This window comes from Petromyzon marinus, chromosome 13 (assembly GCF_048934315.1).
Source record: "Petromyzon marinus isolate PM22_M1 ecotype Great Lakes invasive population chromosome 13, UKy_Petmar_22M1.pri1.0, whole genome shotgun sequence".
Lineage (NCBI taxonomy): Eukaryota > Metazoa > Chordata > Hyperoartia > Petromyzontiformes > Petromyzontidae > Petromyzon > Petromyzon marinus.
In genome coordinates, this window is record NC_133679.1 from 3,013,733 (window position 1) to 3,040,725 (window position 26,993).

At 41.9% G+C, this 26,993-nt stretch overlaps 1 protein-coding gene across 16 annotated transcripts in view; it reads right to left on the minus strand.

The window, feature by feature from the left end:
* LOC116942220 (transcription factor 12-like) overlaps positions 1 to 26,993 on the minus strand; it is a 188,511-nt gene that overhangs the window by 20,767 nt on the left and 140,751 nt on the right. For 12 of the 16 annotated variants that reach the window (XM_032953923.2, XM_032953927.2, XM_032953929.2 and 9 more), the window contains 6 exons: positions 26,488 to 26,641; positions 24,270 to 24,334; positions 12,366 to 12,444; positions 9,343 to 9,416; positions 8,616 to 8,687; positions 6,594 to 6,797 (listed from right to left, as the gene is read on the minus strand). In XM_032953923.2, the coding sequence (XP_032809814.1) occupies positions 6,594 to 6,797; positions 8,616 to 8,687; positions 9,343 to 9,416; positions 12,366 to 12,444; positions 24,270 to 24,334; positions 26,488 to 26,641 (648 nt within the window). The remainder of the gene's footprint in view (positions 1 to 6,593; positions 6,798 to 8,615; positions 8,688 to 9,342; positions 9,417 to 12,365; positions 12,445 to 24,269; positions 24,335 to 26,487; positions 26,642 to 26,993) is intronic. The other 4 variants (XM_032953924.2, XM_032953938.2, XM_076066795.1 and 1 more) reach the window with 2 other exon arrangements.

The window sequence follows — 26,993 nt, forward strand, 5'->3', positions numbered from 1 at the left end:
CTGAAGTTCACCATATTGCAAATTCCAAAGCGAAAATAATGTGTTTGCAGACGGTGGTAAAAAAATCTCAGTTATAGCTCTCATGGAAACATATTTGTGCATCTGGATATTAAAGTGCGTTGCGTGCCAAGATTCGAAGATTGTAATCTGCCAAAAAAACACGCGCATTATTGTTTTTATGCTGACCTTTAGAAGGCGACTTGGGATGACCTTTGCATGCATAACATTGGCATTACTTGTTAAATGTGTGCCAGCATGAAAGCAAGGCTTGGCAAATTTTATCACAACTTTTGGTCTTTGCAGAAACGTCTAATCTTGGAGAAGAGCTAATTAACAGCAATTAATATTCAAGTCTAACATGATTTGGCATTCATCTTTTTTAACATTTATAGCCACTACTGCAGAGCTTTGCGCATCCACCCCCAATTTCCTGAAACTGGCACAACACAGGACATGCGCCGTGCATACCAATTCCCAGCTCCAACCGTTAATTAAACATGCAAATGAGGGCGTTAATTAAGTCCCCCTGAAGCAAGCATTTGCTGCATCAATAATTTATGCAAATAAGAAAGGAAAAAAATAAGCTGTTCCAGAAATTTCCAGGGTGAAAAAAAAGGACGAAAAAAATCAACGCAAATAGCTTTGAAATGACACCGAATTGAAATTTTTAATCTTCACCCATTGCTCTCCGTTCACTTCAAAATGCTCTGAGATTGTCCCCCCGTTCTAGCTCGAGTGATGGGGGTCAGAACACAACAGGTGTGCGCGTTCTTGCGAGCGAATCTTAGTAAGGGGGTGGATAAGCGCCGGGTGTTTTCGTGCACAGCTTCGTAGGTTTGCATTTGAACCGATACTCTGCCTCGCCCTCCCCACCCCCCTCTGGGGTTACACGGACCGAGTGTAAGGGACAGGCATGCCGAGCGGCCATCGTGCTGGTTTGACCAAATTACGCTTGCATTTTCCCCCATCCCCGATCACTAACTTGTGTTCTCGCAGATGCAGATAACGAAGCCTCGGACTGGCACGGGGGGGCGTTTTATCAGCAATGCACAAACATGCACTCGTGTGAAAATGCACATCCCTTTTATTAGCAATGCCGATAAGCAAGGACATTTAAAAAAAAATACTAAATACAGAAGTGGGCAAAAAGGCACTAAAATATTTAATTCCTCTATTGCATAATTATTTTTTTTCTCAAATGGCAGTGAAACGCTTATGTTCCTGTTGTCGTTATACATTTCTGCTGTTATTACGTAGAATGTATATATACATAACACACGCCATTAGTTTACTTTTAAAAAATGCTGCTGAAGGAAAAGACAAAGGGCAAAACTGAGCAGTATAATGATCCTCTGTGCAGAGTATTTGGCGCAAAGCGACGGAGGGGGCAGCAATTATACGCTTGATGGTCTGTGAAGAAGACTCAAGTCAAAGCGACTGCACTCCGGCCACGAGAGCCTATTTTAGTAGATTAAAGTGCAATTTTCTGGGTATTTGAGAACAGGCCGTTAAACATTGCTCAGAGTATCAGGGGACAAGGGCAGGGCCCTTTGATTTTGTGTCGCCGCGTGTAATAGCGGGAAAATTACAATGTGGGCATTTATTTAATGGAAGCCCGGTGCAAGTGTGCTAAACGCCATGCTAATTTTAAGCACGCACATCAGCTGTTTGTTGCAAGACTTTCTTGAAAACACTGAACGTATAAAATCTTGTCTGCGTGGAGGGCGTTGTAATTATTTTGTCACTTTTTTCTGGTACAATGTGCTGGTCGCAAAACAAATGGAATCGCACTGCTGTCATACAAACAAGGATCCACCACACCAGGGCGTGGCATTGTACATTTTAGCAGGAATTTAAATCCAGTTAATTAACATGTAATACAACATAAAACCACTGCCTGTATTGTGAACACAGTCAACAGAGAGGTATTTAGTTAAAGCATCGTATTGCTTTGGTCCAGTGAATAACCCCAGTCATCCATCATAGGAATGTGAGACTTTTAAAGATGGCTCCAGAGTGGACAGTAGACGGGGGACTATCTCAGGATCAGTCGACTCAGATAGTGTGCCCAAAGTGCAGCTACAAAAACCTCTACAGTAACTTTCTTGATTGTATAAAAGCTAAAAGCAAAAATTAGAATTCATATCTTGTTTTGTACATTTAAAATGGGAAAAAAACACTACAAATGAAAAAAATATATATTTTGATATTTAACAAATCCACAGTAAATCCTGCTATTCTAAACAATAAGTAGTAATATTTATTTAACGCTTTACATATATTATTACATTATTCCCTATTATTTTATGTCTTATCCCCTGTTTAATTTAACACAGGCATGCACATTGCCGCACAGTACCATTTCCCCAAGATACAAGACACGGGAAAAAAAATTATCAAAGAAAAAGGTGAGGCACAACTAGGGTCCTACAAACATTCCCCGAGTGCACACGTAACACAAGCCCGTCGCAACATCGTCGCAATTTTACACGTATTCTTCAGAATGTGTTTTTCCACGAAATAAATGCTATGTGCCGGTGATGCAGTTGAGCACTCTGTCGTGTGCGGTAAACAAGCATTAACACAAAAAAGAAAGACAATAAATCTCAATGTTGGGTGTCAAATACTTATAAACTTGGCTAGCTACCAAACGTTGTTGCCATTTGTTCATATCAATGGTTTCTAAAAACTCACTGAATATTCTCCACTCCCCACCAGAAGGAATTCATTTTCTACAATGTTTATTTGTTTCCTGCATTATTATTATTCCAACAAAAAGGTGTCAAAATGCAAATGCAGCAATATCATTTTGTTCCTGATATTATGCTTTATTAACTTTTCAATATTAGCTGTGCATTTATTTGCCTATGTGTTCTGTGTACAGTTTTTTAAGGCAATAATATAAAGAGAAAGGTTTTCTAAATATAATGAATGAACTGAATGCAAAATAATGCATTTGGGAAGTAATTTGAAATCAAGACATTATTAATGCTCACTCTATCATGACTTTTGAGTAATACTTTTGGCATTACCCTTTTGAATATCTGGCTTTTTTGTTTCCCCTGCTTTTAAAATTATTTTAGGCAATTGCTGAATTGGGATTAAAAATTTAAGCTGCACTATGTGCACACACAAACAAAAATCTAATGGCAACTTGTGACCATTAACTTGGAACGATGATTTGATTTCAAATAAAGTGCAGTTGCATTTTTGCAAACATTAGCATATCTCATTGTTTTGCGATCGGCAATAAATGCAATATTGCTAAGCATACACTACTACATACATTATATAGTAAGCATTTATTTATATATACACACGTTTATACAAAGGGTAGTCTAATACTTTCAAATGTGAATATTAAAAGTATATAGAGAGCAAACATGTCATGCCATTATTGAACGTACTCCTCTATATCATTAGAACATGGTGTGGTTTCAATACGCGTACTACAAGTGGAACTAATAAAAATGACTAAGCTCTCACCGTATCATCACCCACCGATTCTGGCCGTGCTCGAGCCTGCGTTACCCTTTTCCCACTTTTATTCACCACGGGGCTCGGTATAACTGTAAACTCACTAACTGCCTTGCCGCAGACGATAAAACACTACAGGCACAACCAGCGTGCAAGCAAAAAAAATCAACAAGATAGCGCGAGGGATGTATCGAATGTTCATGGTTACTGCAAAACAACGATAAGTACACAGTCAAAAAAGCAGAAACATATTGAAGGAGTACACACGCAGATACAAACTCTTCAGAAAAGTATTGAAAAAAACTCATTTAGACTCGGGATTCACAGTGGAACAGGCTGATAAACAGCACGTGTAAACAAAAGCGAAAACAATGATGTACGCAGCATAGTGCGCTCAAGAGAGATGAAGGTTAACGGTATTGTGTCGCCGAGTGCCGGCCGCTGTGCTCTGCCATCGTGAACGCCAGGTTATGGGCAACACCGAGACCACAGCCAGCGAGGGAATTCGAGGGCAGCCGAGTGACGCCGGCATCGATGCTCTCCGATCTCCCCAGTAGATACATCAAGTATATTTATAGAATACGGAGGCAACTAACAATTCTTTGAAGAGCGACTGCTTCCCACACGCGGGACATTCTATCTAATGTGGCGTCAAAAAATTAGGACAGGGCCAATGTTTCGCTGCTCTAATGAATGTCATGTGATACGCATCTTCGTAGGCAGCGCTGACCGGTGGAAATTACCTACGCCTATGACGGGGATCACTTTCTCCCAATGGAAATCACCGTTTACTTATCGTTATTCTCCCAAATAATGCTTGCTACGGAGATGCACGTGTCTCAGCAATAACAACTGTGAGTAGCCGGTGGGAATTAAACGTGGAATATTTAAAAAGAAAAGTACAAATTTTCTTTAAAGTGTCGCATTTACTGATACTAAACATTTAAATAACTCACATTTGCCTGTAACACTGCTTCAAAAAGTACATAATAGCCAACGTTTCGGACAATGGCCCTTATTCACAGCACTGAAGCCAGAAAGGTAGATTCAATAACAGATATCAAGCAAGCAAAAGTTCAGTGATGATATCTATTCTCGCTCAAAACAAATGAAATGTTTTTAATGACCACCATTATTTATATATTATTCAGAACTAGAATGATGCGTGGGGTTTGTATGGTTTATTTTTTTACTACGTACAGTATTTCGTTTATAGCTGTTTAATAGAAATGTACACTATTACATTTACCATTAGGTTTTTTTCCCCCCCACTCTCAATTGCATATTTTTCAATGAGGCTACTATGCGTCCTGTACAATCGTACAGAGACAAGCCAAGTGGTGGGGGGGGGGGGTCAGGCTGTGTGGGAGGCTCACTGGTCCAACCTCAACAGCTGGAACGGCCATCATTAAGAAATCTGACAAACAGCTACACTGGGTCATGTTTCAGCCTTGCCAGGAATTTGGTGGCAGGTGCAGAGGCTGCTGCGGTGGCCCCACCCCTCCCCACCACCTCTTCACCTTCGAGTCCTGTTTGGGGACTAAGTTACAATGCAGAAACGAGGGGGGGGGGGGGTAATAAAAAACCCAGAAAATAACGCGATCTAACCCAAAAATCTTTATTATGACCAATACAACTCTGCTGCCGAATCAAACAGTGGCACCGATGGGAAAATAAAGTTGCCTTGCAATCGTATTTTGTTGCCGTGCTGGTTATCTCTGTCTGAACCCAGTGCCAAATTAACAGGTTTTTTTATTCTGAACTCCAAAAAGGCCTTGGGAATATGATCTTGGAGGGGTCTGAAAGGGACCGTTGTTATATAGCCTTGGCCAATAGCATACCCTGGCGATCAAGTTTCCACAACTCTTTGCCAAGCGACATTAGCCTGATTCAACCCAGCTGTGCTCCAGTGGCGACCAGGCCAAAACCATGGGAAGGCAGAGGAATGCACGCTGCCTTTCCTTTCTTTCCTCCCTTTCCATCAAGGCGCGCGCACACACACAGACATCTGGCACTCACTCTGGGGCCTAACGCAGCCGCCGCCGCGGCTCTCCTTTACGGCTGAGCCTGTCGCTCCCCATCGCCGCCCCCCCCCCCCGCGGTGGCATTTTCTCAAGAAGGTGAGGGAAAGCAAAGTGTAGCGAAGCAAACAGGAGGGCAAAGACCGCAAACGGTTGGACGGACGTAGTGCGTGTCCGAGCGTACGTGCGAGCGCATGCGAGAGCTCGCTTGCCGTAACCGCTGCTGCCAGATACCAGGCTGCTGCTGCTGATGCCACTCGGGGCCCCCCGAATGCGCGAGTTAAAAGCACAGCGCCGGTTTTCCCTGCCAGTCCGCAGGCTTCAGGGGCACTCACACAATTAGCATCTAATGTGAATGCTGGCATTTCAACAGAAACGGCGCCAATCACTTACACGAGTCAATGCTCACTTATCAAGTAAATTGAATAGACCTCCCGAGGTATATTTCTTAACGGAAAAACCCAACTGGCAACTCCTGCTACGTGTTGCCGATGAATGCACAATGAACGGTCACAAAGGTAAAATATAACGACTGGGGAAATACTCGTGTTCAGAGGTTATTAACTAACAGGGTAAAAAAAGAGATGTTTGTATAATTGAACAACTGCGCATGTGAACAAAAAAGCACATGCACCCACATAGATTGGAAATGGCTGATCGTTTAAAAATTTACAAATTTGGGGTCTCTGCCAACAGATGTACTGTAATTGTTAAAAAGATAAATAATCACACACATCCTTGTTTAAAAAATAAAGATGTTCCCTTCCAAAGTCTTTGTGAACACAATTTTGGAATTCACTTGGATATAAAGTGCCCCCAAGTGTCAGAAACTATGGCATGAATCTTAGTGGCAACCACACTTCCCAAAGGCAGATGTCTGCAGCAGTGCACTCTTCTTGAAAGCTGGATGAAAAATCAATTCCGTTATATAATGTAAACATACATGTCCAATGCAGATTCCCGAGGAGCTTTAATCCTGCTGTGCAATTGCGGAACAGCTTAACTTCCTGGACCTTATTTGAAAGCAAACGCCACGACAAAAAATCCTCTTCTCACAGTCGTCGTCGAAGCCACGCAAACGCCCGGCGCTCTCACCATGGCGGAGTGCCGACTCGCGGACAGGGCACCCGTGCCGTAGTTGGCAGCGAGGCCCCCGATGGCGCCGTTGTGCGAGGGCCCCAGGAGGCTGTGCATGTCCCCGCCGTGGCCGCCGGGCATGCTTGTGGAGGGCCCAACGGCGTGGTTCCGCAGGATGTGGATGGCGTCGTCGAGTCGGTCCAGCCGGTCCTCCATCCGACTCTGCCGGTTGCAAGCAAAAGAAACGACAGAAGACACCCAAACGCCTCCGATTAGCGCCTCTGATTAGCGCGGCCTGGCTACGTACGGTTCGAACGAAGCTAGACGTGCCGTACATACAAACAGAAGACACTGTTGGTCAGATGACGCGACTGAGCTCAACGCAGTTGATGCCACAGTTGTTGTGAACCTGGCAACGCAGGACGTATCCTGGAAACCAGGTGCACAACTCCAGAGCGAGTGTTCGTGGCCATGTGGCTCAGTTAACCACAGGTGCAAAAATGTGTTTTTCCCAATGTTATGTGGACATTAAAAAAATACATATCATGATGTTATATCGAAAAAGATCCAAGATGTACGTGGAATTAGGTTAATGACTTATCAGATTGTACAATTGACATATACGAAGCAATATAAAATGAAATATCGTACATCGGAAGTTTAAACAAAGTGTAAATAGCAATTAAAAATACACACAAAAGTTAAACATTTATTTTATTCTCTGGAAAATTATGCTCTTCCATATGTTCAACCTTACTGATATTTTAAGTGTTGGGGCAATGTTGCCATTATTATTAAGGATTAACAAATGAAAACAATTACATATATTTGCATCCAAGAATGTGGCACCATCCAACACATTTAAAATTAAAGTTTTATCCCAAATTTGTTGCAATATTCATACAATCTGAACATTTAGGAAAGAAAAGAACTAAAATGATATATTCTGTAGTGTGAAAGAACAAAAGTGTTTATGCTAATTAAAGACATATCAGTCCATTGATGGAATAGCGTAAAATCAGCACTGTTATCTATGCCTCCAAAATGCCACAACCAGGAAATAATGAATTGCCGTCACGCCAACGTTGGTTAGTTTTGCTAGCGTAAGCCTTCATGCTCAAAGCGGAATGATCTGTTTTGCGGAAATTATAAAACGTCCCCACAAATGGATTTATTTACCAATGGGCAAAAAATGCAGCCATTCAATGATTAGGAATTATATTAACAAACAAAAATGCCACCTCCAGGACTCACGGGCATTTTTCCAGAACAATCAACAAGTGCGAGTATGACACGCTGACCAATTTATCCGGTAGTTCATCTTTCAATGGGCCGTTTGTAACTCACAAAGGCTGGCACTGCCATTACCCCCCCCCCCTATATACCACGCTGTATTAGGAGGGGGTGTTTTATTACAGGCCACCATGAGGTAGTTCAGAACATTTTTGCTGGGATGAAGCCAAATGTACATTGAGCCAAAATATATTTTCAAGAGACTGCGTTTCAGGTCATGGTGCTTTACACATGATGGGGTAAAACTTGTGGGTCTCCCCCGATGAGTAGAATAACGTGCCGCTTTATATGATGTGCACACACCAACCAAAGATAATTAAATAAAGTGACAGGTCTAACATTTGGCCATTTTTAAAAAAATATATTTAAATGCTTATGCTTTGTTCCAAAATGATGTATGGCATTTCTTCCGTCTGCCAAATTGACGTATTACAATGTTTTCTAAAACCTGTTAATAGTTGCACTGGCAACATCGCGCTGCAGATGCCATATTTTTACATCAGCCCTTGGCTGGATAAACACAATTCAATCCTGCAATATTATCCACTGCATTACATAATGTTCCCAAAGCGCATCACCAAAGCATAGAGAAAAGCCTGCCGAATCACGTCTCTCGGTATATCGTAAATAAGGTTTCAAACAACCGATACCGGAAAAAAGTGTGAGCTCTCTCGTGCTCCCTGGGACTTTTTATTATTATTATTAAGTTGCAGAAGTCCTGTGCAGAGCAGAAGACAGGGTGAGTACCTCGCAGACATCCTTTAGGAAAGACATGGCATCCTGCAAGTGCTCATGAAGTTGCTGCTCCACGCGACTTTTCTGAAAGCCCAGAGAGGGATAAGAGGACGGCCAGGGTAGCAGGCATTAGTGGAAGCAAAAGCAAGCGCGCGCACGCACACACACAACAAAAATGGGACGAAAGCGACCAACGAGGAGATACTCTGTGAAGGGGTTCCATCTCCAAGTCAGGTTTAGTGCCGTGCAAACAGTGATGGTGAAGCAGGCGGCAAAGCGGCGGCGGCGGCGGCAGCACCAGCAGCATTTGATGTAAGCCAGAAGGGCTGACAGGCAGCAAGAATGTCGACTCGAGAGTTTCAGCAAGCAGAGAGAATTAAGATCATGCGGCCCCGCGAACGTGCTGTGAGAGTTACACAAAAGGCTTGCACACACAATAACAGCCCAATGGTTATATTTTGTGAAAAAGCAAAACTTGGACAGACCAACTTTTTTTTTTATAAAACATGATTCATCTGACAACTTTCCTCTGAGCTGCAAATAACCATGTATTAGAGAAGTAATGCAACACTAGTTACATATTCGCCTCTGGAGCATCCTCAAAGCAAAAATTTGCGTGCTTTGCAATCGGGCTCAAGTTTTCTTTCTCGTCTTACGTCAATTGTCAAGGGCGTGTGTGTGTGGGCTGATCGCAGTCCGTGGATGTGTGTAGTCAAACCAGTGCCCTGCGTGGCCTCACCAGTGAGTGCAAGGAGCTCTCATAGTTGGGAGATGAAGGCGCCTGTGCCGCGGTCCGTGACCACTGTGCCGCACCTGCAAAGCCAAAACAGCAATTAGAGAAAACTTCAAAGGGGGGTTGCAGATAAACACACACGCGCGTGTGCGCGAGGCATTCACAAAATACAGCACTTGGAAGGAGAGGCAGCGGTAGAAATATTGCAGCGTGTGTACTTGGCATATGAATGGCTCTTGATGATAATATCTTCCCTTTCTCTTTGCCTCCCACCTGACAGGGAGTCCAGAAGTCAGTAAGGGCACAGTAATGAGGCGGCTTCCTTACGAACGTGAAATGAAAAATACAAGGAGAATCTAAGAGGTTCAACATTTTTCACGTTTTATTATGCCCTGAGAAAATCTCATTGGCTTGAATGTTTTACCGAGTATATATTTGAAACAAAAAGCCCTGAATTTTAATGAGCAAATTTTTGAAATTGGTTAGTTGTATTAAAAATTTCAATGTCCAAGTGCTTTCATGCTCAAACAAGTTTGAGGTACCAATCATCATCTATATATAGCCCTGGGACAACGGTGGAAACTTTACATTCCGCATTTTAATACTTTTGATTCGTATGTTTTTTTTGGTAACAGGTTCACAAAACCCCTGCAACCTGTACAAAGTAAAAAAGTCAATTAATTACTGAATCAAAATGTCCTCAAAAATACAACTATTCATTGAATTGCCATGGGGAGGGGGTGATGTTGAGCAGGATCATACATTTATTATTCACCTATAATAAATGAGCACGGCTTGCCCTTCAAGTAAAATGCACATACCTAAAATTGCTCATGACACCAAATTCGTGGGCACACTCCGATATAACCACAATTTCCCCTGCGATTCGTAGTAACTAGAAAAAAATGGCTTTGTAATGCAAGTAATTAAATTGCTGAAAATAAAGCACACCAGATTAGGAATTCACACATACACCACATTTTACTTTACACCGAAACGAATGATGACACACACACACACAACGATGATAACGTTTACTCATTCAGATGATCGTCAACATTAGCAAATTACGGAAAGCGAATGCTTTCCGCGATTTAAACTTACATCTCTGCGAGAGCAACATCGCTCAAATGTGGTATTCCGTGAGCGGCTGCTCAGTGTGGGGCCTAACGGAGGACCCACTGGGCCCTGCGAATGGTGCTTTGTCAGCATTTCAGAAGCCCAGGGGTTACTTCCCAGTGACATGTCTGGGTGACGCCCCGTCACTCGTCAAGGGCCACAAATGGAGGGCCCTCCTTCGTCCTTTTGTTGGGCCCGAACAGGAGACTCCATAAAACAAACGTCTGTACCCCCACGCACAAACCCTTCGTGCCCCCTGCCCTCATCCTTCTCTTCTATTCAGCAAACTGCCCCCACCCTCCCCCCAAAACATTAGCATCACAAAAAGGGAGACATGCCAAGCTGGATGATGGCAACATTTTTCAACAATCCCTGGGGCGTAACCATTTTACTCTGCATAATGTCTGAGCTTTCAGCAAAAACAACTCTTTCTCTAACAGCTGACCGACAGAGTCAAAGGCCAGAGTAGATGTTACAAAAGTGCCTTATTGTAGTGTCTTTTACTGGTACCTAAAGTTGTTCCGGACCAAAGCTTTAAAGCAAAAATATATATATACATACTTAGACGACAGATGCATAATGCATGTTTCAATATAAATCTTTCTTTATTGCTAAATAACTGTCAAACTATGAAAATGTATTTCTTCGCTGATAAATTTACTATTAATGTGGTTCGGGAAAATTTCCAGCAAAAGATTTACGGCCATTGTAAATACAATTAAAATGAAATCAGCAGATGATTTGCAGAAAAATTACTGAAAATAGCAAAGAGGCTGCCCATCACTTCTGCCTATTGCAACTATGAGGGGGGCTCAGTGCCCCGAAGCGATTTTGTTCAATTTTAGTATTTTTCTTGGGTGGACATAACATATTTATTATGAAGATAAAGGGACAATGAACGAATCTTACACGAGGCGTATATTCAAGTTTCATATTAAAGCATATCATTTATTATAAAAAATTATGTTCGAAATACGCTGACAAACAAATAAGCATGCACCTCCGATTAGCACGGTTGGCTACGTACGGTGCGAAAGAAGTTCAACATACATACACATATCTGAGGCGACAACGCAGCTTGCCGAAAACCTTTGCGAATGTTCATTGTGGTTGGTAACACAGCTAGAATATTTGTGCTGTGGAGGGCGAGGATTGGTGGATCCAGTGCATGTTTAAACTCCCAAACCTGCTGGACTGAGAAGCGGCTATGAAATATCGGTATAGCAAGTGGGTTCAAGACCCCATCTGTGTGGCCCTTTGAGTGTTCTTCCACATGAAAAACATTCCATTCCCAATACAGGACCATTCAGGAAGAGTTGAACACTCAAGCGAGGCTTTTCTAGACAATAAAAGAAGCCTCCATTACAGTAAATCATCATTGCGTCAATAATACCCTCATTTATTGGAAAGCTATTAATTCTAAATGTGTTTTTGTTGAAAAATAAAAACATTTACAAAATGTCAGAAAGAATCCCATATACAGAAGCTATACACAGAACTGCAAATTTGTCAACGTGCACCTTGATTTTTCCACTTTGAGCAGGCGTAACAGAAAGAGGTTAAATATGGTTTGTTAGTTTGGTGTCTGTTTAGATTTGCATTACCCGCAATGTGAAATATTGACAGGAAATCGGTGTGATTTTATGCTGCGTGTGTTTTTACACCACACCATTCTCTTTCAGATGTATTAAGTAAATGTTTATTTACCTCTTGTTTATATATGCCAATTAGATGTCCATCCATCACTTATCATTTATATCTGTCCCTTTATCGTTCATTAGTCTGTGAAACCATAAAAATCTCCCCATTCAATTCAGTGAAGGAATTTGTTAATCTCCAAACAATGTAATTACCAAATGGGTACAGTTTATGAAAAGCATTGGATGGGGGTCATCACATCATTATCTTACCTGTGAGTGGTGGGGGAGAGCCGACTGGTGTGGAGGGGTTGGATGGAAAGCTGTTGCTGGTGTGATCTGGTGAATAAATCTGCAAATGAAAATGCACATGCTTTATTAAAACAAATCAACCAGGCAGAGAGAAATGACCTTGTCCTGCCCTTTAAGCAAAAGTGAAGCAATAACTGCCTTTGCTCATCCAGAAATAATGTTGCAACCTTATCGCATTATCCCCTAAACTGATCTATAAGTATAATTGCTTCTTGCAGTGACGGGTTTCCGTTAGGCAAAATGAGCCAATGACCCTGAAATGTGGCAGTAAATGACACTATTACAGGCCTGCATTAGGACAATGCATTAAGGAAATGAGAGGGAGCAGAACTCTTAATGATACTACGAGAATGCCTCCGGGCAACAAAACATCACTTTGGCTTAATGCGAGGGACCTGGTTTGTGTGCGGATCAATGCCTGGCCGAGCGCGCGGCTGGGACGAGTGCTGCACACAGAGCCCCACACTAGGGTGAAGAATCCATGCTGGGGAGAACATGTAACGCGATATACAAAGAAAAAGATCCCCCGTATAGCCTTAACAGACTGTTGGGGCAAGCGAGCACTTATGAAGGCCGGCACGGCACACGAAGAGGGGTGGGGTCGCCGACACCGCGCCCGGCCACCTTAGTCTACCCAGTGGCGATGTTTACACACCGCACCAGGTACTCATTTGAGACCGAGTCGACCTAGGGGATAATTGTCACTGGTGTTAGCCGTGAGAGCGGGAATCGAACTCGGATCGCCAGGTCCGCTGTGCAGCGCGTTAACCACTATACGACCGCTCTCCAATAACAAACAAACGTGCACATGTCCAACTGTGCTGTGGACAAATACTGGAAGGTGACACTAATATGCTAGGCAAGTCCAATGTGGACACTACAATCGCACGTTCATTGCAGAACAGACACCACTGAAAAATATTGGATCTTAACTTCGATTCTTCACAATTTTCTACAAAGGGCTGTAACCAAATCCTATAATTACAGCATTCTGCATTGTTTCTGAGCATAGCAATAGATAGTATTGGTTCTTTCGGTAAAGTCACGTAGAAGGCAAACAATAAAAATATAAAACAATAAAATTATTATTGTTTCCCCTCTACGTGACTTTACCGAAAGAACCAAGAATATGAATCCCTACAGTCACGAAAGCTTTAAATCAAAATTTATAGCAATAGATGACAATACACACAAGCAATCAAATATTTGTTTTTGGGAATTTTTCAGGGCATCGGCCCTGCCTGTGCTATGGCAGCAGGAAGCACAAGGCCAGCTGTGCTATGGTTGCAGAATCTGGCTGAAGGATGTAATGGTGAGGTGTGTTAGCATTAACAGCAGCAGCTTGTACGGCCTGTTGACCTGAGATTTGAAATACATACCCATGTGTCTGTATAAATGACAGGACGGTAGCCACACTTTCCCATTAAGGCTGACGGTTCAGCAATGTCCAAACCCAAAGTCAATGTCTGTGGGATAGTTGTGTTCTTAATGGATTTAGTGCAGACACATACACAGGTGTAAGCAATTGTGACTGACGGATCGGAGCACGACTAGTCGGTTCTGCCCATGAGTGGGGGATTGCACCATGATTTATGTTGAACTTCTTTCGCATCCTACGTAGCCAACCATGCTCATCCGAGCTGCCATAATAGCATCAGTCATGATGGCAGAATCTCCGCCACCATTTCTGCCCCGCACATAACTTGCATTTGATGAATGAACTTGCACTCTACCAATGTTGCAGTGTCAAAAGGCGCTTCGCACAGCTCAAGCAGAGAGAAAAAAAACCCCATTGGTGAAACGTTTTCCATCTGCCACAATCTTCCACCACTGTGATATCTGCCTGCTATGTAAATTGAGACCTGGACGTTAAAAAACACTCAGATGACAGGTCTTAAAAGTTGGAGACAAGTTATACTTTTTTCAGAGGCCATTATTCACAGCTTTTTCACAAAAAAGCTGTCAACTACTTCATGGCAAAAAAATAATAATCACGCGATAACTTTAAAGCACACCAACGTTTATAATGGTTGGTGCAATCGTGAAGTTTCACAATGACAAAACAAATTGAAATAAATGATAAATAACAATTCATCATCCTGTCGACTTCCACTGGCCCGCTGTTTACCCAATTTGGATGCAGGTCTTGACATTTAACATCTGTAGTGGTGGGGATAGATTCGTAAAGCTAACAGACCTGGGGTTATTAAAAAAACAACCATTACAGTCCTTTTCCTGGGTTGCCCATTGATGTTCAGCACAAACCTATAATTACCTTATTTTAACTTGATTTCAAAATGTACGTGATATGTATGTAACATGATCTGACCCAACATCAATAAGAATGGGGCTATGCATAAGCTGCAGTAACTTAAAATAAAAGTACGCTCATCCTTGTTCCCCCCCCCCCCCCCATTAATAAACAGGTAAAAGCAACGTACAAGACATATTGTAAACAAATATCTCCATTTTGTAAAAATTGAAAGTTTACAGAAAGTTGTTTAATAAGAAAAACAAATTAAAACACACATTCAAACCGTTGATAAACATGTCGAGATGCGTAAATTTGACTGCAAAGCGTAGGCATGTGCAATACGCTTCTTTTTTATATACAAAAAACAAACCTTCAGATAATTTTCCTTGGGCTCTTAAATAATAATCGGCAAACTGAAATGCTCAGTTGAGAAACGAAGGGCCTTAAAAGTTCCTTACTTCTTCAACTAAATGTATGGAAGCCTGAAGCTGCGGTAATTCAAGGGGCCTGGAAATTGTGGGGGGGGGGGGGGGGGCGGTGCTGGGGAAACGCGATGACAATTTTGTGGGGGGGGGGTTCAGTCGGAAGGGTGCAAGAGATGGAGGAGGATATAAAGGACACGGGTGGAGGGAAAGGGAGTGTGAGGAGCAGAGAAGTGTGAGCAAAAGGGCTCCGACAAGAGGAAGTGGGGGGAAGAGACGTCGGGCCGAGGCAGGAGGTGGGCCAATATAATGCGTATCACCCCCCGCCCCCCAAAACTCACCGCCCCACATTTTTGCGGGAGCAGATGGGGAGCTTCACTGCAGGCCCCGTCACAGATGATTAATGAGGCTACCTTAAAAAAAAAAGCGCCGCCAGACCTGGCGACAGTCACACAAGCCCGCCTGCCCGACACGTCGCTGCCGTCCTTCCACTGTGCGCCTCCATGGAAACGTGCATCCAACAAATTTGTTAGTGCCAACCAACAAAACACATTTAACTTAGGCATTCGAGTAAATATTCCGCCACACCACCCCCTGACCACTCCCCACCCCTCCCCAGACTGCCCCCAGCCCTTCTTTTTAGATCCTTTTAGGCACACCCCAATCGTCATGTGCAGCCAATGTGGGAAAACATTTATGGATCCTAAAATTAAAGAAAATGCCATCGCTGTGGAAATCCTAGTCGGAAAATATTTTACGACATTAAAATATGCACTAATAAAATGTTTAAGATGAACTTCAAACGTAGTGCTGTGCGCTTTGAAGGAAATTCGTCATATGCGTCAGACAGGAATCTCATTAAAATAAACTTGAAAATGTTTGCCAGTCATCGTAATACTAAGTAAAAATATACAGTATTATATTATAACAATGTGAGCATTTATTTTATTAACTAGAAAGAGTAATTCACACAAATATAACTTCTAAGGGCAGACTTTAAGCATTCAACATAAACAGCACACATCTTTTCAGGTTTGTCAAATGTTCAAATAATCAAAACAATATGATATGGTAGGCTGCTTTATATTATGAAGCTGTTTCATCTTAACTCAAAAAGTGCTGGGACATATTAACTCAATTTTGAACTGGTTGATGCCTTCAATCAACTGCAGCTGTATTCGCACAAAGTTCTTAGCACTATGAACCGCAATGGTCAATTTCACATTATGATGAATGAACAGTGATGTATCATTGTGCTTTATAGCTACGGAACAAAACAGATTTATTCATTTCAATTTTAATTGGCCTGTTTAAATGATTTAATACCATTAATTGTGTAAATGTCTATACTTCTCTCCTCCAGCTTTTGAAACAGCCACAGACGCAATCATTTTTAATAACAGAGCAGAGGGCCATGAGATCATGTGTGTGTGTTGACAGCATTGGGTTTCAGGTTGCAGAACACCTCCCCCGCTTAAAACTGTCCAACAAGTCAGAGGCAGAACTGCGCAATGCCATTTTTTCATTGAGAAAGTCCCATTCGTAGCGTAAACAAAAGCCTCATTAGGTTGAATTTAACTGTCTTTTATTTACATTTTTCAAACGTCATGCAGTATTTCTGAGGCTATGCGAAAACCCTGCCCCAAAACAAAAAATCTAAACAAAACAAACGGCATGAAAAAAAGTTGCCAAAAAGCCATTTTAAGCAACCATTATGTTATGTTCTATTTTAGTCCAGTTAGTATTTTCAAGTGATCAATCACCTTCCTCAAACAATCCGTGCCAAAATGACCCACATACATAGACAGGAAGGCAACGAAGCGCTGCAGTCATTGATTCGCAAAATGCAATCGAAGAGGATCACTGAAGTGTTACAAAAGCACAGGAGGATGATCCTGTTGGGCAGACTGCTCCAGTAGACTTGCTGTTTAACCTGGCCCATGATGAACGGTGAGTACACACCTCTCCCGCTCAGCATATGAAGCTCGAAGGCGACAATGCTCAAGAGACTCTGGTCAATTGTGTGTGCATTACAGGGCCACTGGACACCTGGGTCTGCGGGTCATTCTGTGCACTGTGCTCTCTTGGGCGTGGTGCTTCTTTGACAATTGACCAACACATTACACAAGTTATTTGAGACCAATCGGCCTTTGTTGGTTTCCATTCATTGATGGCATGTCAATCACATTTTCACGAGTGAGATGGTTAATGTCCTACTTTAGCAAAGCACATGTTGCCTTCTTGCGAGATATATGAAAAATAATTTCAATGTATGGAACTATCCAAATGAACAGCTCTTCTGCACTATTTGTCACCTGGTAATGAATATCAACGGCCTAATGCAGTTTTAATACTATAACTTCTATTGCTACAAATGGTAATCATAATACATGCAAAGAGCTCATTTGCAAGGAGGTTCTATTCCTGCCCTAATTGGACAAACTTAATGATAGCAGATTATATTCCAGATTTTTGGCCATGGCAGAGGCATGCAATGTTTTAAAATGGACAATTTATTGGATGTAAAATTCTGGATGCAGTTAGAGCATCCCCCATACTGAAAGTACTGTCTCTTAAAATGAGCTCTCTGTTACCGAGCTTCAGAAAAAAATAAATGCACCAATTAAAGCACCCTTGAGGTCAGAGCGTTACCTCTTCATGTGCAATTGCAACGTGTGATCTAAATGCAGCCTCGTCTCTCTACCATAGGCTACTTTTCATTTGAAGATTTCATTTGAATAATCTGGGAAGGCTCTCAGCATGTGGTCATTAGCAACCTTTCCATTCTGTCTTCCACAGTATGTCCCAATGGCTACAAAGACAGTCTAAAAGAATATAACCAAGGAATATTATTCTACAATCATTATAAAATGAACATATGCATACAAAGTGCAAGCAATCATCTAACTTGGAAACAATACATTTAATTCCGTACTTTTTCATATCAAAGCTGAAGCACTACATGGGTTAATACCATTATCACCCACTGACTGCTAAACTCAGCCACGTCAATTACATACAAAAAAACAACCTATTTACTCAACCAAATATGTGTATATAAAATAGTCGTTTAGTCTTAATTAACGCACAGTAGAGCTGCTTCGTTTTCAATTGTAATCATCCATCATGCTCTATCTGGGGCTGGATGAAGCTCTCTGATCCATGTTCCTTTTACTCACTCAATTTAAACCCAAGCAAGCACTTATCTACACTTCAATGCGTAATGTTTCAGTTTGTTCCATTTTCTTTGTCAGTGTTCAAGTTTTTGAACCATGAAGAGGCAAATCTTGACTTAAAGCTTTCGTGACTGCAGGAATTAATATTCTTTGGGTCTTTCGGTAAAGCCACGTAGATAGAATACAAATCATAACAATAATATGACGTTTCGATCGCAACACAAGCAATCATTATCAGGTGAAAAAAAAACGTCGTGATATTGTTATTATTTTTTTCTATCTACGTGGCTTTATCGAAAGACCCAAAGAACATTAAGAGGTAATTAGCAACCATTGAAAACTTTGTTTTTGACGCGTATTTTCTGCTTTTAATTATTCAATTTAATAGCATAAAAACACGTCAACTTTCTCTCAATCACCTCTATTTCATTATGATCTAAAAAAATTACACCAGATATGCACTCAGTGTTTTCCAGTTGTAGCCCTCCAATAGTTACGTTTTTTGACTCGTGAAATTATTGGTTGTGTTTCACTGATCCAAACTTTGATGAAGATCTCCAGTCTGTGACTTGAGCACAAGCCATTCCCATTGAAATTAATTAACATATTTCAATGCCAATGAAACAGCAACACAACTTCGGATTGTTGCGAGAACCAAATTGGCCCTTCCAGCAGTGGGGGTAAAAAAAAAACAGAAGATAAAAGCAAACAATGTAAGGCAGGGGAAAGCAAAGACTTTCATGTGATGTGGGAAATGTATGCTAGGTGACAAGAGTGTGGCTGCCTGGAACCTTAAAATCCTCAGAGGCACTTTGGCTTCATAGGCAAATCTCTGAGACTCAGTTGTGCGGAAAACCCCTGACCTCTGTATTCATTTTTTGACCAAGGCTTACAAAGATCAAAGCTGTGCAGCATCCATTGCATTCCTAGGCGGAAAACCAAAGCAAACATTCTTTCTAGCTTTTGACTTAAGACCTAGCCTTTTTCCGTGAATTAGTTAAAATGTTACATTTCTGCGTTAAGTTATAAACTATGAACAAAAATTGTCACAAGCTTAGATATGACATAGGGCGTATGCAATTGAGGAATTGCCTTGGCAAATTACAACATAAAGTACACATTTGTAATGGTTTCCAAAATTATCGGTCTGTAATCATCCAAAATGAGAACTAGAAATACATACGACACAAATGTCAAAACAATTAAAGTGGTCTAAAAATCTTGTTATTGTGGACTTCTCAAAATAATTAGTCAACAGAAATATATTCGTATTTAAAAATATACCAGGAGTAACTTAAATCAATACAATTATATTTCTGGCAACATTCAGGAATTTAAAAAGGTTTTAAAACAAAAACAATCACAGCAAAATTCGCTAATTGTAGTGAACTCTTCACCAAAAAAAAAACTAACTCAACACGCAGAACTCACTGCTAATGGGTCACAGGAAGCTCACATTATAAAAGTGTTCGCTTGCTTTTCTTCAAACCCTCAGCTCTGCACATTCCTCGGTCCACAAACACCACAAACTCTCCTCTAGCCCCCCCCCTCCCCCAACGGCTGTGCTGAAACATTATTCCATGACAATTATGCAGGTTATTCGGGCAACTTCCAGGCCAACTGGCACTAATATCCAGAGCATGCATCAGCAAAAGGGCAGGAAATGAATTCAGCCTCATCCTGTTTCCATGTGAAAATTCCCATAAAAACCGTTCTCCTTTAACAAAACTCCAGTCTTCTCTTGTACACAATGTACACAAGCACTTGTCGTGCACCATGCGCACATATATTTTACTACGGCATTTCTACACATTGCTATGGAATAGTGTAACACGAGTGGAAATCTAATTGTCATGGTATGTTTGGGCAGAACAATGACAGCGCACCAGAAGCGATTTATTGACAAATAACCTTTTTGACTTACAAATAATTCTGCGTCAGTAAAGGGAAGGCTAACATTATGTATACTCTTATTGGATAATGCGCACGGTCAGTGTACAGTTAAAATGTACAAGTGCACGTGTGGTGTAGGATCTTTAATCCAGCCATGCTGAAGGTACACACGCACTATTATTAAATACGGTCAAACTCCAACCTGCTCTTCCTATTATCCCACAGCGCCAATTCCATTCACATATTTTTTCTTTCCACACACTTTTTCTGTCGTTGCTTTACCCACATGGATAAGGGGAGTAAATCCTGAAAGTCGGGACAAGTTTATGCGATTATATTATGTGTTAACATCGCCACTAAGATGAGACGAGTGGACAAGCTCAGCATCATGCCCACGTGTCGTCGTGTTTCTGAGCACATCTCTCCGTGTCAGTGGTGGAAGAGACGTTGCCGCTGGTCATGCCTGCGGTACCCGCTTACTACGATTCACTGTAAAATGTGCACGCAGATTGGGCTCGCACAATTGGGAGAACAAATAATCGGGAGTATCCCCAAAGTTTAGCTGTAAATGCATCCCAATATCAATGCTAATCTGTCAGGCAAAGGCGCAGATTACGGGAATAACCCAGAAATGGCAGCAAATTTATCATTAATCACATTGATTCGTGCTAATATTTGTGCCAGATGTGAGCATAGTACAAGAATAAATGTGAAAAGAAAAAAAATCAATGGCAAGGAGTGTTCCACCACCTGAAGACGGAAGCTTGTGTTGCCTCCGAAACGTCGTGAGAATTTTTATTTTTATTATTATTTTATCCCCATTCTACGTGACTTTACCGAAAGAACCAAGAAGATGAATCCCTGCAGTCACGAAAGCTTTAAATCGAAATTTGGCCTTTTAGGCTGTTGAGATAAATGGCCATTTAAGAATTTGTTCAGTATAGCAATATGTTTGTCCTCTACATTCTGTGTTAGCATACTTACAAATGTACATTTGTCATGAGCTTATTCATATATTGCATGCAATATCAAATATAAGGTAAAATAATTACTAAAACATTCCTTTATGCATTATATTTGATAAGCAGTCATTTTAGAGAGCACAACTCAACTGGGCAAAAAGCATTACACACTAAGGGATGTTGATCACTATTAGGTGACATCAACAAGTTTCTATGACAACATCAGTTATGGTCGAAACGTCGTGAATTTTTTTATTGTTTTATATATATTTTATTATTTTATTGTTTCCCTTCAACGTGACTTTACCGAAAGCGCTAAGAATATCAGTTAACCAAGTTAATAGTATTGGTACAGGCAGATTGCTAGTCATCACAGCCACAATCGTAGGCCAAATAAGCAGATCATTGTCAATCCCATATGGGCACCAGTGCGCACCTCCGATTTACACGGTTAGCTAGGTATGGTGCGAAAGAAGTTCAACATACACGCTTACACATGCATATACTTGCGAGCATATGCTTGCATGTGTCAAAGCTCACGGTCTTCCAACAATAAACCATTTTTAATCTATAGCAAATGCACATTCTATTCAAATTTAATGCCCCAAAACAAATCTGCTTTAAATCACTTACAAAAATTCATATCATATGACAAAAATATACTTGGAAGGACGGCAAAGGAGTATGATGGTGAATTGTGCATCTGGTTTAAAACCACGCTGTTGAGCCATGCCATGGGCTGCTAAGATATGGATCCTCAGTATATTTAGTGGAACCTTGCATCAGGCTACTTACTAGAAACAAATTAATAACATTCCTTTTACAATGTTTACAGCTTACAGCAGTTGTTGCAGAGAGCGAGAGACACACTGGTGAATTCAATACCTCGGTGAGCAAATTCCTATTTGATCTTGATTTGGTTGGTCAAGAAACACCAGTGCCTTTTTAAAAATAATTTCTAAACAAAATAATGTCAGCAGGATAACACGGCGATCGTTAAAAAGAGGGCAAATAACTGGTGAAAGGGCAGAAAGACATGTCTATGTTTTCGTGACAGATGACACAATTTAATATTTTTTGTTGTTGCAGAAAAAAACATTTGCAGGCATTCTGTCATGTTTTTTTGAACGCAGACATGTACCATACCATTTGTAGACCACTCATACAAATGCAATTAAGAATTAAATTCATGGCTAATCGATGAATGGCAAATTGAAATTTCAGCGTAGAAAGGTTTACATCTTAATATATTGACCAACACCACACAGATTAGTCTTTTGAGTGCTGACGGAAAAGTCAAAAGTAAGCATTTAAGGAAAATAAGTGAGTGATATATCTAACATACGCATTTACTCAGCTCTTCCTACTGGTCATGTTGACTGTACTATATCTGTTACATATTTTAGGCCCAAGTTGTATACCAATAGCCACGAATGTCGAGATTCCCCAGGTCAGCAATCGAAGTACCGAGATTCCCCAGGTCAGCAATCGAAGCACTACAAGCACTGTGAATTAACACGTGCATGTTGATGCAATGGTTTAGAGGCTAACATAGAGACTGTGAATTTTAGACAGAAAGATTATGATTCTTGTTCGAGGCCTGATTTTGCTGTGCCCAAATATATATAACCCAATGTTGTTGCCGGGCTAGCATCTGGCCAATGTAGAAGAGTAGCATAAATAATTTTCCTTACATATATAAAACAAATACAAAATTTAAATATGCACACAGTACTGCAACCACTGGTTTACATTTAAAAGTGAAAATTATAGCTTTGCATTTGTAGTAATTCATCTCTACAGTGTAAATTACTTGAAATGTTTAATGAAATTAACAGCCTTCCCACGAGCTCAGGAATGCACACCTGTTGCAGAGAATGTAGACCACACACTCACCCCCACTGTAACTAAACTCGTGCAACCACAAGCCCCGTAATGCAAAGGAAATGCCTGCAAGCTTCCATCATGGCTAACGAAACAATTCAGCGACCACAGGATTAGTAGCAACCAAAGCTCAGTGTGTGCGCATGTTGTGTTTTTGCTCAAGCTAGGTTTGCGTGTGTACGAGTGTGTGGGCACACATTCGCCGACCGTGAATTCGTGCGCGAGGACATTTGTGTACGCTTGTGCATGTGTTTTCTCGAAGTTGTAAGAGCATGCGTGAACGAGTGTCTTTTTAACGCTTTTACAACTACGGTTGAAAGTTTGAATGCATGAACTCTGTCCATCTGGCCGCCTGTAATGCGGGGTTACAATAACGTTCATGCAGATGATCCAAATGACACAAAAATTGAGGCATAAATTTTTGTTGCTCTCAGGGACCTACAGAAAACTGAATTGATCAAAGGGTTGTCCAAAACTTGGCGATAAAAACTCGCGCGAACAGGATTCATCTTGGTGGCCAAGGAAATGCCGCCGTACGGGGTGACATCTCAAGATGGTGGTCATTAAGTGTGACGTCAACTCTTCGTGCAGCTTGGAAGGTCACATTATCATCACAACAAAGACATTTCGTAAACGTTACAGAAAACACGCACATTTTAAAAAATATTTTGTTAATGAGGTACACGTTTCCCTCAACTTTATGGGCGTTTGTGGTCTATGCAATTTTGGCTGGATGCACTTTGAATTCGCTCATATGCAGTCAGGCGTGGGACAACATTATTTGTCTGTGTACTGCATGCACTAGGGGGCAGGCAGCTGTCTCTCGTGTGGTGCATTGTGGGTTGGGTGTGACTGCGCTGCCCACGCCATGGCGATTTCGCTTTGTGCGCCCCTTTTCTTTTTGTGAACGCATCTACCGCATAAACTGCTTTTTGAGTTTTATTTGTCATCTTTCCCCCACACCTCCCTTTGCAGCGTACAGTTGGCTACGTACGGTGCAAAAGAAGTTCAACATAGGTGCATACACGTACGTAAATCGAGTGATATGCCTGCGCCCTGCTTTCATGGACGCGCGCAGCAAGCGGGCGCACGAGTTCGTGTGTGTTTAGGGAACTTATGGGAATGGGGATGGAAAGGCTGGGGCAAGGGTGAAAAAGAGGTGGCGGAGAGTCTGGCTAAATGGTGATCAGCTCAGTTCACAAGCTTCCCCCCCCCCACCCCCCGTGTACTTTCAGGTGGGGAGGAGGAAAGAGGAAATGAGACAGATTACTTACAGATGCCAAGGCCTTCCCGAGGGCGTCACCCGTTTGAGATCCACCTGCCGCGTTCCCTCTACTCGCTGCAAGACAACAAAGAAACAAAGCGAGCGGCTGTTAGCAACTTCAGTCTCACACCATTAACGTGGTCTTGTTTACGAGTGAATGCCTTGACGCACGTGACCGTCGTACACAGTTAAGAGCACCAGGTACGCAGGAAAAATAAATAAAACGCGAGCACGGCGCACGATGACGAAAACGCCGTTGTGCCAATGTAGAAGGGAGCGTTAAAAACTTCAATCAGATTGCGCACGCGTTCTTCTCGCTTAAGAAAATTAACGCAATGCGACTTCTTTATTTACACGAAATTACATACGCCTAAAAAGTTAAGTAAATGAACTGAACATGATTGAATAATTATGAAAACAAAGGTCAGAGAGCTTCAACTGCTAAATCTAGGACAATTTAAAAAAAGTTAATGATTACATAACCAATCGATATAGAGGAAACATAATGAGCGTTTTCTTCTCGAAATAAAACAGTTACTTTCGCCATAGCAATTAAACGACTGCTTACAGAACCAAACCGCTCGCATGAACCATCATACGCGTTTGAATAATGAATTCAAGAACGATGGCAAGTTATGCCAGCGAGGACATGCGTTTACGTTGGGCCTCTGCGTGTGTGTGCACATGTGTACGTTCGCTTGCCTACGAACCGGTCTTGAACCGTTTACAAAAAAAAGAGCTTCTGGGCGAGCGATGCGTGGGTTTACGTTGGAGGGGAAACGTGGCAAATTTCACGCCTCAATTTGTTGTTTCCTCTCCTTTCGCAATGTACGCCGCTTGCGGCTCAGAGTTCTGCGGGCAGCTTGCGGCCAAGTAGAAGCTATACAAGAAGACAGCGCAAGTGTCCCTCCCCAACCCCGCCAGTGGCAGATCAATTAACTCTTTTATCTCGACTTGTTCAGCCGAAAATCTCCACATCACCTCACGACGATAGGATGCATTTGCTGCCTTTTTATCTCCTGTTATGTAACGAGAGCATGTATACGAAGTAAGTGCGAGCACTAATTTTCTTCTGAGTGCCGATTGCTACTTTTTTTCTGGAATAAACGATGGGTTGACTTGACCGAGTGTGATAAATATGCCATACACAATAACGTATCCATGGGGAAAATTATCCTCTTTTTTTCATTAGTCCACCGAGGCTCGAACCCGGGATCACAGATCACATTCTGGCTCAGTACCCTGACACGGGCATCACATTTGCCTGCAGCTACCCAGCCGCTGTCTGTGCCCTATTCTTTGTAGCATTTGTGTACTTGCCCTTGGACATATGTTCGTATTCCTATGAGAATATTCGCCGAGTACGAGTGCTATGTTTATAGAGGGAACATTGCCGAGATATAGTGAATAAGCCAAGGATAACACTAAGTCGTCTGTATGATACTGCACACTGTGAATCTATGTCGGGCTCTCACTGTAGTGCTGTATGTGGTATATGATGAGCACATGGCGGTACATTTGTGATTATACCGAATAGTGCTGTGTAATTTAAGTGTACTGTTCAACATTAAGCAGTGCTGAATCTGGCCATAATATTTTGTACACGTTAAAGTGTATGCTCTAAATGGCGATTATAATTCATACCGGAGAGTATGTAAACAGAAAGTAGTAAGCGTAACTTACAATGTGCAAGCATGCACGTCATTCTCAAGTGTGCACAATACAGTGCTTGGAAAAGCTCCGGATACACTATTACCCATATCAATAGGATTTCTGATACCTGCAACGCTGGTATCATAGTGCTTTTAGCAGTAGAATAAATCATTATCATTGCCTAGTGATACCACATATTGCCAATGTTGGGCATTAGCTTGTACTAGGTATAAACTTAAGCCAGGTTTTGCTTTTGACTGTTTATCCAGGGAAGCCTCACCAAGTTCCAAGACTCATTTTCGGGAGGGTCTTGAATGAGTTTTCAGTCGGGTGCAAAGTTCCAATGCAATCTTAAGCGAGTAATTTGCGAGTAAGTCTTTGCGCACTGGGACATTTGGCCAATAACCTATGAAGTTACATCGTACGATGTCGCCAGGCACTTGCAGGACTGACACGAGGGCTGCGAAAAATGGCGTGCACGTAAGTTAAAAAAAAAGTACTACACACGACAGCGACCATAGAAATAAAGGGAGGCAAATGGTGCGCGTGTGCACGTCGTGGAGGATTTGACTCACAAGAGTGGTGCGTACCCATCATGGAATCGGATCCGTTAACGGGCGGCGTGCGGGAGTTGGACACGTATGCAGTGGAGCTGCCGGTTGTGCGCGGAAAGCTGGCCATCGGCGGGAGGCTGAGGTTGGGGTCCGCGGGGGAGTGCGACGGGTAGCTCTGTTGGCAGACACACAAGCCAAGAGGAACAATGCACGTACGCAAGAGCGTGACAAAGTCAGACGCAGTGATGATATCGCAGGCAATGGGTTCGTTCTCAAGGGGGGGGGGGGGGGCAACAACAGACGATGCTGAGCCATGAAAATCCACCAAGTGGACACCACGTGACAACTAGAGTATGCGCTGTTGAAATGGCAGCACTAGGTCCACGATCGGTGGTGATAGTTGAGTGTCGTAAAAAGCACTTTCAAGACAGCAGTCCACTGTGTTTAATTAAACCACCTTCAAGCCATTAAGGTTTTACTTTTTTGAACAACAGGCAGTGGTGGTAGTGCAAAACTTAAATAGGATT